The sequence below is a fragment of the Acipenser ruthenus genome, chromosome 8 (genome assembly GCF_902713425.1).
Source record: "Acipenser ruthenus chromosome 8, fAciRut3.2 maternal haplotype, whole genome shotgun sequence".
Lineage (NCBI taxonomy): Eukaryota > Metazoa > Chordata > Actinopteri > Acipenseriformes > Acipenseridae > Acipenser > Acipenser ruthenus.
Window position 1 is genome coordinate 28,953,469 of NC_081196.1, and position 14,744 is coordinate 28,968,212.

Consider the following 14,744-nt stretch of genomic DNA (forward strand, 5'->3'; position numbering starts at 1 on the left):
TATAGATTTGGCCGAACAGGGCGTGATCACGTTATCCCCTATGACAGGACAGTGTGTGTGAATCGTGAGTGCTGCAGTTTTGAAATCAATGTAAGATTATCCCAATACTGTGATGACCCATAAAACAATAACAGCGAGGCTGGACAAAACTTTAAAAAATCGCACTGCAGCTGTTCATACAAAACTTTAAAAGGGAAAAAAAGTTGCAATTACCACAGACTCGTGGACCCCATTCCCCAGTCTTCCCATAGGTGGAAGGCTTTTTTCACTTGAAATTGTTCTGTAAGCTTTTGGACCGAACAGCCGTTTACATTTAGTACAATTTTTATTTGTATGTTGGAACTACAGCACTAAAGTAAAGGACCCCTGAGACACACTTCAAACAGGTAGGCCAGGCATTTCTTTTTACAATTTAATGTAAAGTTGTGTGGATACGTAAATTTGAATATTTTACGCTATTTAGTAATACTTGACCATATACAATTAATTGCGCAAGAAGGCAAACATTACATTAATTACTTAATATATTACTTGATTGTGTGTTAGTTTGGCATTTAAAATATGACTTGTGGCAATGTTTGGGAGGTTTATGTAGAGGAGTGGCATTTGATCCGAGTACTCGTTTTGAGCAATAGATCTCAATAATCCCACCCCTACTATCGAAGACTGCAAGCTTTTAAATCTCTGAGGCTTTTTAATATCAGTCACAGTGCTTTTATCCCTGGTAATTACCTTTTCCAGAAGTGAAAGTATTTCCAACTTTTTTTCAATTGTAAACACAACTCGCTTTTGCTTTCCTGTAGCCATTTTGCATTAGTGCTGTACATGGGTGATCGTCTTTTTTTTTTTAAACCATATAATTTTGGGCAAAGTTACTTATAAAAAAAAAAAAAACAACAACAAAAAAATGGAATAGGTTCCTGTATTTTTGTTGTTAAAGAACCTTTAAGAAACACACTATTCTAAAAACATTATACTATCCGAAAATGTGTTCAATATGTATATAGTTACAACCATAAATATAAGCATTTCAATATATACTTTGATGTGTACATGGTTTTATTTATTTATTTTTATTTATTTATTTATTTATTTATTTATTTACTTTGTAGTTAAGTCGTTGCGATGTTAAAACGTTATTTGCTTATTTAGGGTTTATTTGTTTAGAAAATACTAACCAGGGCTGGCAGTATCAAAATGTAGTATAAACAGTGTTTGTGTATGTAGATATGGTTTAAACGCGGACACTGCAAAGCATTTAAACATTTATAATTTACCAAAAGCACATCCCTAAATACTATAATAGCATCAAACGGCAGGGCTTGAATTTCATTTTTGTGTGCTGGGGGGATTTCCCCCCAATGCTGCAGCCAATGGAGGGATTCCAAAATTTTAGGGGGGGAATGGCAAAAGAAAAGACACTTTTGCATATAAAAAACACGCCTTTCCAAAAAAATCATTTCTTATCACTGCTATATATATTGTAATAAAAAAACACTGCACCATTGCACCTCAATATGAAATGAACATGGGGAGGGGAAGCTGAGCTTGTAAGCTGTCCAACGATACCGCCCCTTTCAGTCTAGCTGCTAGCCTAAGCTGTGAACTCTGTCACATGATGAGAGGCTTAACTTCAGGCGATCGTAGTTCCGGCTAGGAGTACGTCTTTGGAAAGCCCCGAGTCTATACTTTTAAACAAGCTATGAACCAGGTAGGTGGTTTTTACGGTGCATGCGTGTGACCAGGATGGGAGTATGTGGTGTAAAAGAATGACAAAAAAAGTAATCAGGTTTCCTTAACAAGCCCTGGGTTTTATTAAACCCCGGGCCACGCCCCCTTTTGTTTGCCCCGTCCTGTCCCCATTGGTCAGCGAGGGCAACCGCCGTTAGCCAATGCGTGATTGCCACTGCGCTTCCCGTCCGGGTCTGTGACGTTGCGCACCGCGGCTCCGCCTGCTCCTCCTCCCCAGTGCCCTCACCGGTCAGAAGGGAGATCTAAAACAAGAATTCACTCTCTCTTTGTCATATCCCACCGCTCAGAGTGGAGCCGAAGGAACACTCGGCCAAACCTACCAACCCCATTACTCCCCCCTCCCGGGAAAAATAATCCGCATTTTGGTGATCTTTCCCTGCACGATGTACCATACAATACATGTAAGGCTGCAATGCCAAATACCACCGAGTTATCCGGGCATTGCTATCCTTCATAGTGCTTAACCATCTGAGTGGGGCATGGTCCGTGACTAGATCAAATGAATGTCCCAGTAAGTAATATCTGAGGGAGTGAGTCGCCCATTTAATGGCCAAGCACTCCTTCTCTACAACCGAGTAATTGCGCTCCCTAGGAAGCATTTTTTTACTGATGTAAAGAATGGGGTGCTCCACCCCGTTAACCCTCTGGGACAAGACCGCCCCCAAACCAACCTCTGACGCGTCAGTATGGAGGAGGAATCTCTTGCTAAAGTCTGGTAATATTAGCGCAGGAGCCTGGCACAGTTAATCCTAAGTACTGAGTTTCAGATTTCGCAAGCACACATTTTTTTAGGTTGGCTGTCAGCCGGGCAGCCCTTAGAGACTGAAGGACGGCTGTAAGTCGAATTACATGCTCTCTCCAGGTGGAGCTATATATCACCACATCGTCAATATAAGCTGCTGCATACTCACGATGGGGATGTAACACCTCGTCCATCAGTCTCTGAAAGGCGGCGGGCGCACCATGTAGCCCAAACGGCATGGTTTTAAAATGGAACAGACCATCCGGAGTTGAAAATGCCGTTTTTTCACATGAATCGCGGGTTAAAGGGATCTGCCAATATCCCTTCGTCAGGTCAAAGTTGAGATAAACCTGGCCGTCCCCAGTCGGTCGAGAAGTTCGTCGATCCGAGGCATGGGGTAGGCGTCGAACTTGGTGATAGCATTGACCTTTCGAAAATCGACACAGAAGCGATTAGTGCCGTCCTTCTTGGCCACTATAACAATAGGACTGCACCATTCGCTTCTGGAAGGCTCAATGACCCCAAGTTCAAGCATCGCCCTCACCTCGTTGTGGACGCCACTCCGCTGGCTTTCTGGGATCCGGTAGGGCCTCTCCCGAACAGTGACCCCTGGCGGAGTAATAACAGCATATTTGGTAAGGTTAGTTCTGCCGGGCACGTCAGAAAACACATCCCCAAATTTCCCAATCAACTTACGCAATTCTACTTGCTGATCTGGAAGTAACTGTTTCCCCATTGAAATCTGGCTGGGGCTAGGGGTCTCTATACAGGGTCCTAAGTCATCCTCCATCTCGCCTGGGACTATGAATAAGGCCTCCCTTGCCTTCCAGGGCTTTAACAAATTGACATGATAGATTTCTGTTTTATTTCGGCGATCGGGCTGTCTAATTTCATAATTCACTAATCCTATGGCCCGTATCACCTCATATGGCCCCTGCCATTTAGCACACAGTTTCGATTCCAATGATGGAAGAAGCGGCATTACTTTATCTCCTGGCCGAAAGGTTCGAATTCGTGCATTGGTATTGTAATGCCGCTGTTGCCGATGTTGAGCCGATCTGAGATTGTCCTGAGCCAGTCGACCAATTAAATCACGCAGTAGGAGCACATGCTGCACTACATTTTTAGAGGAGCCCTTGTGTTCTTCCCAACCTTAAACTCAACAGGTTGAGGATGCCCTGTGGCTGCCGGCCATATAATAGCTTGAAGGGGGAAAATCCCGTTGAGCTCTGAGGCACCTCTCTCACTGCGAAGACTAGGTAAGGAAGAAGGGTAGCCCAATGTTTCTGCTCCTGACTCACAAACCGTTTCAACATTTGCTTCAATGTTTGGTTAAAACGTTCCACCAGCCCATCCGTTTGGGGATGATAAACGGACGTCCTAATGGGACGTATTTTTAGAATTTTGTACACCTGCTGTAGCGTTTTCGACAAGAAGTTTGTTCCATGATCAGTCAGTATTTCTTGTGGGATCCCTACCCTAGCCATAATCTGACTTAACTCCTTCGCAATTGCAGTGGCACTAGTGGACCGCAACGGAACTGCTTCCGGGTACCGCGTTGCATAATCCACCATCACTAATATGTGCGTGTACCCGGAATCAGAAGGCAGCACTGGCCAAACTATGTCCATTGCAACGTGTTCAAAGGGAGTGGAGATAATAGGCAGTGGGACCAGAGGGGCGGGGCGCACTCGACCCGGTGCTACTCTCTGGGCAGCTAGCTACATATTTCGCCACTTCGGTGTAGAGCCCTGCCCAGTAAAATTGAGCCAGTATTCAGTCCCTCGTCTTGTCCACGCCAAGATGTCCAGCAAAGGGGACGTCATGCACCAGCCTCATGACCTCTGGTCGACAGGACGGGGGAACCATCAACTGTTTGACAGGCTGTCCTTTGCCCGGGGTTGGGTTTACTCTATAAAGCAAGTGCCTCTCTACCACGAAATGGGGATATACCAGCGTCCCAATGCCGTCAACATCCTTACCCTCAATAGACCGGACCTGCTCCCAAGCGTGCACCAGTGTGGGGTCATTGTTCTGCTCCCACACTAGGTCAGCGCTTGAGGCCCACACGTCCAGGATATTGACAGGGGCTGGAGCAGTCTCTACCCTCGAGGGTCCAGTAACCTCGCCCGCCCGGTCACACTGCGTTCCGACTCCCTTCGATTGACGTTTGGGACCATCAGCACCTTCTCCCGCCAGACCCCAACCGTGTCTTATCGATGCGCCTTCCCACTTTTCCTTCCGTCTCTCCTTACGTGTTTTTCTAGGATGAAAAAGTGGAGAAAACAGCTCTGTATGGAAGGGAAAAACAGTACCAATTACTTCCCTTCCCCGGGGGTCTGCCGTGTCTACACGTGTGGTCGAGGCTGCCGATATTTTTACTAAATCTTTATATTGCGGCCAGTCTCGACCCAGAATAACTGGATGTGGCAACTTTTCGGCCACCCCCACTACTAGGTGGCGCTTTATCGGGCCTACCGATAAATATACTTTTAGAGTGGGGTATGTCGCCGTATCCCCATGGATACAGGAGATTGCCACCTGGCCTTGTGGCTGCCACGACATACCGCCAAGGAGAGCTGTTCGAATTAAAGTTTGCTCACACCCTGTGTCCACTTACGCGTGGGTGTTCACATTCCCCAATACAACATCAACCATACACGGGCCCTCCCGACCATTTCCCCATTTCCTACCTGTCTCAAACGCCAGGTGACACGCAGCCACGTCGCACTCCATGGCCGCCGGGCAGTATCTGGCAATGTGTCCCGGCTGCTGGCACCTAAAACAGACGGGTGGGGCAGAGGGTAAGGGCGGTACATATTTGTCCTGCTGCTGGTATGACAGTGGGGCAGGGGGAACCATTCTACCCCAGCTGGGGGCCAACCTCTGCCTCCATTGTAAGGGGGCCGGATGGCCCAACGGGGCCGGTGATCTGACGGCCCTGGGTCCGGGGAAAGGGTTCGATGGTGGTCCTTTGGCAGCGGAGGGAGGGGGGCAGTCCAGCAGGGTGGTTCGGGCGGACACCAGGGAGTCCTCATAGTTTTCGGCTAACGCCACGGCCTGCTCCAGCGCCGTGGGGTTATGCTGGCGTACCCATGCCTGCGTCTCAGCCCCGACCACATGGCAGAATTGTTCCATCACAATGGTCTCCCCCATCTGAATCCCGGTTTTCTGACTGGGGTTCAGCCATTGCGCCATGTGGTCGCATAATTGCTGGGCTACCACCCTGGGCCGGGTGTTGGGGGGTCGCCGGAACTCCCGGAATCTGACCCGATGAGTCTCCCCCGTGATATTGAGACGGCGGAGGATAGCCTGCTTAACCAGGTCATACTGGGCGGCATCGTCGTCAGTCATGGCCCGGTACGCTGCTTGTGCTTCCCCGATCAAGCAGGGACCAAGTTGGCTCGCCCAGTACTCCCGGGGCCATGCTGCAGTGGTAGCCAACCGTTCAAAGGCTACAAGGTAGGCCTCCGGGTCATCCTCCGCCGTCATTTTCTGGGCCCGGGCCTTCGGGGCAACCAGCACGGGGCCCGTCGCCGCTGACGTCATCCCCATCCCTACCCTCTCGATAAAAGCCGTGTATCTCTCCTCCCTCCTCCGTTCCTCAGCCTCCCTCCGGCTGTCCAACGCCTCCAGGATCGCCAACAAAGTGGTTGGGTCCATCCCACGATGACACCACGTGTGACCAGGATGGCAGTATGTGGTGTAAAAGAATGACAAAAAAAGTAATCAGGTTTCCTTAACAAGCCCCGGGTTTTATTAAACATAAAACCCACGTCAGATGGGCACCAAACAGTCAAGGAGAATAAACAAAATAAAGGGAAGCCGGGGTACACAGCAATGTGTAACCCGACAAAATAACAAGAACGAGGGTTGCAGTCCCAAACAAGGAGAAACACAAAAAAATAAATACAATCCTTCCCTTTGATCCGGGAATGAAAAACCAGCACTTCCGGGTTCTCGCTCCTCCGACGTGTTCCCGGAGCGTCCCGTTAGTGCTTTACAAAATACACAAAAAAAAGACACGGGTTAGCAGGTATGCGCAATCACAACCACCCGCTTCCTTGTTTCCCGACTCCCTCTTTAATTCCCTGTTTGTATTTCTGTTTCTTTCTCTCTCTCTCTCTCTCTCTCTCTCTCTCTCTCTCTCTCTCTCTCTCTTACGCACTGTACCTTGCCAGAAGGAACAGAACCCCGGGCCACGCCCCCTTTTGTACGCCCCGTCCCGTCCCAATTGGTCAACGAGGGCAATCGCTGTCAGCCAATGCGTGATTGCCACTGCGCTTCCCGACCGGGTCTGTGACGTTGCGCACCGCGGCTCCGCCTGCTCCTCCTCCCCAGTGCCCTCACCGGTCGGAAGGGAGATCTAAAACAAGAATTCACTCTCTCTTTGTCACAGTGAGTCATATGTGCGTAACCTTCGGTGCGCTGGTGCCCCAAAATGAATGGGGCTGAGTTTTAAGAGTTAAAGCGAAAGTCACCACTTGCAAAACAACACCTAGATAGACTTAATATCGTATTTTGTTTTTTCAAAACTGTTTACTTACTGCAGTGTACTGAGTTTCTACCTTAAAGATAGCGGCTGAGAACCACGTACAAGAGAATAAAGTCTTGCGGCACTTAAAATATCCAACACTACTTTATTTATTTATTTTAACCAGAACTACTCAGAATAGTGATTTCGTCACTGACACCAACTTCCTTATAGATTGTTGTAGTGTTTCAGGCATTCTAAATTGGGTGAAAAATACAGTAGCTTGGTGTCTTAAATTATCTCTGCGGAATTTTCCCTCACTGAAATTTGCAGATATGCGGGAGCAACTTGGAAAATGCGCGATTCCTGCTGTCCTGTGTTGAAATTCAAGCCCTGAAGCATATGAATACTTTTGAATTAGCATTTTTGGAGTTTTGCAAAAAAATTGCTGAAATAAATGTGTAGACATCTATTTCTTGTAACTTTTTTTTCCTCATGCACAAAAGCAAAACTTTTGCTACAAAAGATTTTCCTAATCTTTTCAAGAAATTTCTAGAAATTATAAATTTCCATTGGGGTATGTAAATTTTTGACTGCAACTGTGTGTGTGTGTGTGATATATATATATATATATATATATATATATATATATATATATATATATATATATATAATGTACATCTATAATTGTTCCATCTAGTTAAGGTTACTTGGCATGCACTACTGAGGAGCATTAATTTGGGCATGTGATTGGGTGGGCTATACAAAGGAAGCTTTTATCTTTAGTACAGCCCAATTTCATCACACATTTTAAATACATTTATTATATTCTATTAGAATCCATCAGCTTAGTTTGATTGCAGTTCTGCATGTTGTGAATGCATGTTAATGTACGGATGATACTGACACCTGTATTGTCTCATTTATACCCATAGCAGTGCTTTGGTATTTGACTGATATACATTGGTTTTTTTAAGGCCTATCTGGAGGTGGCAGATCACACCAGGATGGCAACCTTGGTGCTGGGAAACTCCTTGTGTCCAGATTTCTATAGAGCTCTGAAAGTTGGAGCAGTAATCCTTCTGCAGAATTATGTTGTAAAGGAAGCTTTTCAGCAAAATACGAGACCAGCATCCTACTATCCAGAAATAGAATTCTGCAAGAATATAGGTGCGTTAATTAGGCGTAGCAGTGATAGTTTACATGCATTTTCATACATTCAGCAAATCTAATACATTTATTCTCCATATTAAACAATTGGTTGGATACAAAATAAATCACTATTGGGTCTTCAGTGAAAGCAATATGTGGTTTAATTTTCAGTCATAAGCGTAAGATTTCAAGTTATAAGCAAATTATATTAATATTAACATCCCTTTCATATCAGATTTCAACTACTATTGTAATATACAACTTTCACGTTTTTGTATGTTACAGATATTTGTTTAATTCCAGAGAAATCAGCCTCCAGTATCAAGGTCATTTCTCTAAGCCGTGTTCAGAAAGAGTGGAATCTGCCAAAAATTAAGTACAGGTTCATCACCAGGTATTGATCTGTTGCAACATAGAACAGTTGTTCAGTATGTTAATCATTCTGTTTAGTGCACTATAACCAAGGCTTTAAAACTATTTACTTTCAAAACAACAGTCTTATTGTTTTGCTATTGCTTTTTATTGTCTAGCCAGTATTTTCAGGTGGAAGCCATTTATTCTGCCACAACACTATACGTTTGGTAAAAACACTTGGTTTCCTCACCCCTTTCACTTGAAGTGCTAAAGTTACTGGAACCTCACCCTGTGTGCAGTACAGAATGTAGGAATAGGACATTCTTGTCCCATTACGTGTGACCGAGGAATTAAATTTCTAGTTTTGTGGCAAGAAATGTTTCACCTAAAATTAAAATAATTCATTTACCACTGTATTTTTGTAGTTTGCCATGCTTTTCCCATGATTATACTATGCATTTACCATAGTTTACCCAGGTTTGTCATATTTATTAATTTGTTTTATCAATCCTTGCTATTCTTTACAATGCTGATGCTTTATTACACTTTGTTATGTTTTAATATTAACTTTTATAAGGGTAGGCTTAGGAGTTGTCAACAGAATTATACATTTATGTGCACTCAGATCTTTTTCGAAAGTCGATTTAAATAGTTTGCGAGTAGTCAGCTTCCTTATTGTTTTATTTTAAAAATGACAGACCATAACAAGTTGTAAACATTTTTTTAGGAGAGAAATTGAACGTGTGCCAAACGGCCTTACCTGTGATGTAATAGGTCTGGTGACCTTTGTTGGCCGATGTGAAAGAATTAGAAAGTCAGGTAACTTGTAGTATTTCAGTATTGAATACTGTTCATTTTAAGCATTTTCTGGGTAACTGATGATGTCTTCCTCTATGAAGAAGACAGCAGTGAGTTTTGGGTTCGTCGATGGATTCACATGGTCGATGGCACAAGTCACAAACACTTGTTGTTGGAAGTTTATTGTACATCCCAGCCAGAAATTCATGAAAAGCTTCACCCATGTAAGCAGTGTTTGCTTGTAGCATGTTTACTTATCTGTTGTATTTTTAAAATCATTATGTATGGTAATTTACATTGCTTATATTACATCTTTAGGGTATAGTATTATGTTGTTTGAACTTTATTACCTATTCTGCCTTAAGTGCCACAACCCCCCTAAAATACAATACAATCTTGATTTTTTCTTTTAATGAAATCGTTGTCAGATTTACAGCCATTGTGGGGATACTGTATGCTACTGATGTGCTTGTTTATTTAAGTGATTCTTATTTTGTGTCAGCATGAATGTACACAGAAAATCCACAAGTTTGTTATCAATACTTCTGATCACCAGCTATTTTCCTTTACTAAAAATGTTAAATATATGTCCACTTTCATTTGAAGTGACTTACCTGGTTTGCACTCAGATGAGGGTGGTGCAGAACATCATTCCAAACGGAGCCATCTTTTCTTACCTGACCACAACATCCAACAGTCAGATATTCATCAACGGTTTGGCCCTTTAAGGATTTTCATTTGATACCACTCAGTTAGCCCCAGGGCTGCATCTAATTATTTGTTGAAATATATCAGTGTTTTAGCTGCTCCAACTTCCCCATATGATAAAACATTGTGGGTATTTCCAGGAAGTATTTTTCACTCTGCTACTGTAAGTTAACACCATTCTTTTCTAAAAAGAAAACAAAAGATTTATCTTAAAAAGCTTGAAATAACCAATAAACAAGCGTCTGTACTGATATGGTATCATAGTTATGACATTGGTATGTGAAACTACTGTGGTACCATTCTACCACTGCTCATCAAACCTGTGTTGCAGCCCTTGCATTGACATTGTAGTGCCTCTGCATGCCATTAAAAACAATTTGAAATTTAGATATGAACTTGTAGATCTTACATATAATACCATATCTGTTAACATCAGTTATTACAATAAGATTCACCTAAAATGTATGGAGCTTTATTTGTGTTTTAATATCAGGTTATCACAAAGGGAATCCATACAGACACGATCCAGTGGTACAGATGTTTATTCAGTGGGTAAAGTGCCAGAAAGAAGAATATTATCTGGATATAGCAGTAGTTGGAGGATATTTCCCAGGCCCTCCACTTCATCCAGCCCTTGAGGATTTCTGTGAAAACGGTATAAATAAACCCTTCACACATCAAGCATTATGCTAAACGAACAGTCCATGTTTTTACTTAGCATTAGAAGCATGTTAACTGCTCTCTCCTTTTTTTTGTGTTGAAGACAGCTTTGTTCTTTCTCTGTTTGTTTATTTTCCTGGTACCCAGTAACTTCCTGTGCCTTGGGACACTCCAACTACCAGCAGGTCATGTGTCCTACAGCACAGGAAGTAGTTAGGTACAGCGACGTAGCAGTTTAAACTCGGTATCTAAGATTTATATTATACAACTATGAAGTAGCTGGATCTATCAGGAGTTGTTAGCTATAGTATGTCTAATATGTGCCTTAGCAGGTTATCTAAAGGATCATTAAGCCAACATAGAATCTATCTGAGTGGGATGAGTTTGCTTATACTTTGATTTCATCAGCAGGGGAGGCTCCTGGAGCAGTTTGTGACATTAAGAAAGAGTTGGAAATGCTCCAGTACCGAGAGCATAAACGCATACTCATCTCAGGAGTTATTACGGCCATCAAATATGTTAACAGACATATGAGTGACACAGGCAGCACCATCTTACAGGTAATTCATGAATAACTAACTGCTCAGTCGCTCCTTGTAGATACATAGGGTAAACAACTGTTAGAAAAAATGTTGTCAGAATATCTAAAACAACATTTGTGTTTACAGTTCTAATTTTCTTCAGCTGTAAGAAAGCTGGAAAATGACATTTATAACCTCTTTATGCTGAAAGATTAGTGGCAGGAATATGCATTTTGGTTAACATGGTGAGCCAAAAAGTTTAGACAGCTTTGTTCTATACAGTAGTATAACAAAATCTACTAAAGCATAGCAAAAGCATAGGCAATACAATGTTACAATGTCACTTCTTTTAACCTCAGTGGTGACTGCCAATACAGGTGTCACACTGAATGCAGTCATCATTGCAGAAATACATTATTTTGGGGAACAGAAAGCAAATATCCCATCCAGTTATAGGTGGTAAAGGGATTACATTCAGGGTGCCACTGCACTTATGGGATGTCTTGCATATTACAATCTGTCAACTATTTTTTAAGAAAGTGATACCAAGATATTTAGTAAATAAGGGGTCTGAGTGAAGTAAGAGGGTCAATAAAAGTCTCACTCCCTGCCATTCTGGTCCAGGGCTGCTGTCCAGTTTTTTTAATTCACTAGTAATGTACCTGTGCTTTTGTACCAGCTGCAACACCTGAAGTAAAACATTTGGCTTTCATCTGGTATGTAATAGGGATGTTGGAACCTTGTGAACTAAATTCTACTATTCTAAACATAGCATGAAAAATTCAGTTGGGCATGACATATGAAAAGCTATGTTTCAGGTACTATAGTTTTTGGTATTTGTGTTCAGCCTGGTATAGGGAAACAGGATCTAGCTTATAACCATACCTCATGGGGGGGGGGGGGGGGTAGAAGCGGAGTCAGGTATTTTCGTTGAAACACCCCACAGATGCACTGTTTTATTTTTATTTTTTTTACTGTGGCAAAGTAGTTTGCAGTGCGCAGGTGTAGAGGTGATGCAGTGCTCAAGACAAGGACAAACAACAACTGGTACTGGTGAAATGGTTTATTTATAATTAGGGCTTCTGTTTTTCGGTTTTTATTAATTGTATTTTTCGGTGCTTATTTTTTAGTTTTATGTAAATCGTTTTTTCGGGTATTTCGTTTTTGATAATGAAATACCTGTTATGGAACAAACATATATTTTTATTATATGGTAGAAAAGTATGATCCTTATAATTTTCATATATAAAAATGGGCCCATTTTCTTATTACAGACTAGTGCAAATATATGGTGCACCATATATTTTCAACATATATAAAATAAATATATGGATTACTGACTAAAATATATTTAAAATATATCCCATATATTTTAAGTATATATAAAAGGGGCCAATTTCTATATATGAAAAATATAAGGATCATACTTTTCTACCATATATTAAAAATATGTTTTTTCCACAAGGGATACTGTATGAAACTAGTGTTTTCGGTTACTTTCCAAAATGTTTGAGCGTTTTTTTTCTGTCAAAATATGTATAGTAGTAACTCGACAGTACTTGCACACTTCAGTTGTACCTTCTTTCCTTTGCTGTCTTCCACAATGAAATCCGTATGGTCACAGGCACATTCTTCTGGGGTTTTTGTGTGTAGGCATTTTTTTACATTTTCGCACAATTCTGTTTTAAATCCTCTGTATTTTAACTGTAATACAGCTTTAAATCCAGCTAACAAGCCTCCATTCCTGATTATAATCTTGTTTTAAATCTTGCAAGCGGAGTCTCCAATAGAAATGTAGGAATGTGCTGTCACTCAGTAGTTGGGGTGGGTTTAACCCTTTGCGGTCCATTTATTAATCGCGCGTCAGGCACACCAGGTCTAATTAATTTTCACACGCGCAGTTAATTTTATACGCGCTGTTTAAAAGTATTTTTTTTCACAGTCAAACGGGTTTAAATGGCCCTGCATATCAACAAAGCACACACTAGGCATCTCCAGCCCCTCCCCAGCCTTTTGTTTGCTATAGCGTTCAGCTGTGTAAGAAATAAATAATAATAATAATAATAGTCGTACATACCGATCGATCATCTCCAGATCACTCGTTTTATCACCAAACTCCTCAATAATGCGATCCAAGTCATTATTTTATTACTGTAACATCTGAAAAAAGCTCTGCAAATGTCCATGATAGTCTCAGTGCGCTGACGCACTTAGCCAGCTTGTTTACTATGGACGCCCATTATCTGATACCTGATACCATGTATGACTATTCATGAAATACGCCTTTTTTTTTTTTTTTTTTTTTCCGACTTGTCTCGGCTCCTGTCGCTACCACTCGGCAATTGATTGGTTTTCTCGGCTTTTTCCGGAGAAAAAACGACTAAACACCCGTTTATTGCGTTGCTATAATGATGTCGGACCCAGTCCGACAAAGGACCTGTGAGGAATAATTGCAATGTCGGACCCAGTCCGACAATGGACCGCAAAGGGTTAAGCAAGTCCTGGATCGTGCGGCATTTTACACACACTTGGTTTAGCTCTGCTGGGTTTTCTCGGATTTCCCACATCATGCAGGTGTCACAGATTATTGGCTTGAAGACCATGTTGATTTTTTTTTTAGAAGTTTAATTTAGCTTCTGCAGCTGTCAACTTGCTTTCAAACTGCTTCTAACTGCTCTGTACTTTTCCACGACTGTACTTCTCCCACGCTGTCGCTTCCCCAATAATAAATGTATTTATTATTATTATTATTATTGTAGTAGGTTTTATTTTTAAAATGGGAAAAGGATAAAGTCAACATGAATTGAACCATTTCCACAGTTTTTCCGGTGTTTATTGGCTATCCACCGATTTCATTTTTTTGGTATCTGGGATGTTTTATCGGGTTTTATCGTATAAAACTGAAAATCAGAAGCCCTATTTATAATCCAAAGTCTGATGACAACAGTAAACAATAAAGAGAACAGGCAATACACAGCGATGCGTATTGCTCCGTTAAATCCACGGGTTCAGTCCCGAAATAATATACACAGTATTTTTAAATGCACACTAATACACAAAACACGGTCACAAGTCCAAAGTGAGTGCTGTAGTGCTCGTGGTGTAAATACAATTTATCGTGATCAAGGTGCAGTGTTGTCCGGGTTTGTGCTGGCCTGTAGCGACAGCTCCGCATTTTGGTGTTTTTTTCCTACACGGTGGATCATATGGTACCTGAAGCGCTGTAATCCTAGCCAAATGCTCTTGCCAGATGGAGCTGTAAATGACCACAGCGTCAATACATGCTGCTGCATAGTCATGATGTGGACGTAAGACCTAGTCCATCAGTCTCTGAAAGGCAGCGGGCACACCATGTTGCCCAAACGGCATGGTTATTAAATGGAACAGCCCTTCAGGAGTTGAAAATACGACTTTCTGTCTAGAACTGCGGGTTAAGGGGATATGCCAGTATCCCTTAGTCAGGTCCAGAGTGGAGATAAACTTAGCCGTTCCCAGTCTATCGAGAAGCTCGTCGACCCGAGGCATGGGGTAGGCATTGAACTTGGCAATAGCGTTTACCTTACGGAAATCAACGCAGAAGCGG

At 42.3% G+C, this 14,744-nt stretch overlaps 1 protein-coding gene across 2 annotated transcripts in view; it reads left to right on the top strand.

Annotated features, from left to right (window-relative positions):
- LOC117407225 (RPA-related protein RADX-like) overlaps window positions 1–14,744 on the top strand; it is a 43,803-nt gene that overhangs the window by 4,049 nt on the left and 25,010 nt on the right. Inside the window, exons 3-9 of one of the 2 annotated variants that reach the window (XM_059028790.1) lie at window positions 7,946–8,138; window positions 8,406–8,514; window positions 9,202–9,293; window positions 9,374–9,496; window positions 9,879–9,986; window positions 10,474–10,635; window positions 11,049–11,200. In XM_059028790.1, the coding sequence (XP_058884773.1) occupies window positions 7,946–8,138; window positions 8,406–8,514; window positions 9,202–9,293; window positions 9,374–9,496; window positions 9,879–9,986; window positions 10,474–10,635; window positions 11,049–11,200 (939 nt within the window). The remainder of the gene's footprint in view (window positions 1–7,945; window positions 8,139–8,405; window positions 8,515–9,201; window positions 9,294–9,373; window positions 9,497–9,878; window positions 9,987–10,473; window positions 10,636–11,048; window positions 11,201–14,744) is intronic. The other variant, XM_059028791.1, reaches the window with a different exon arrangement.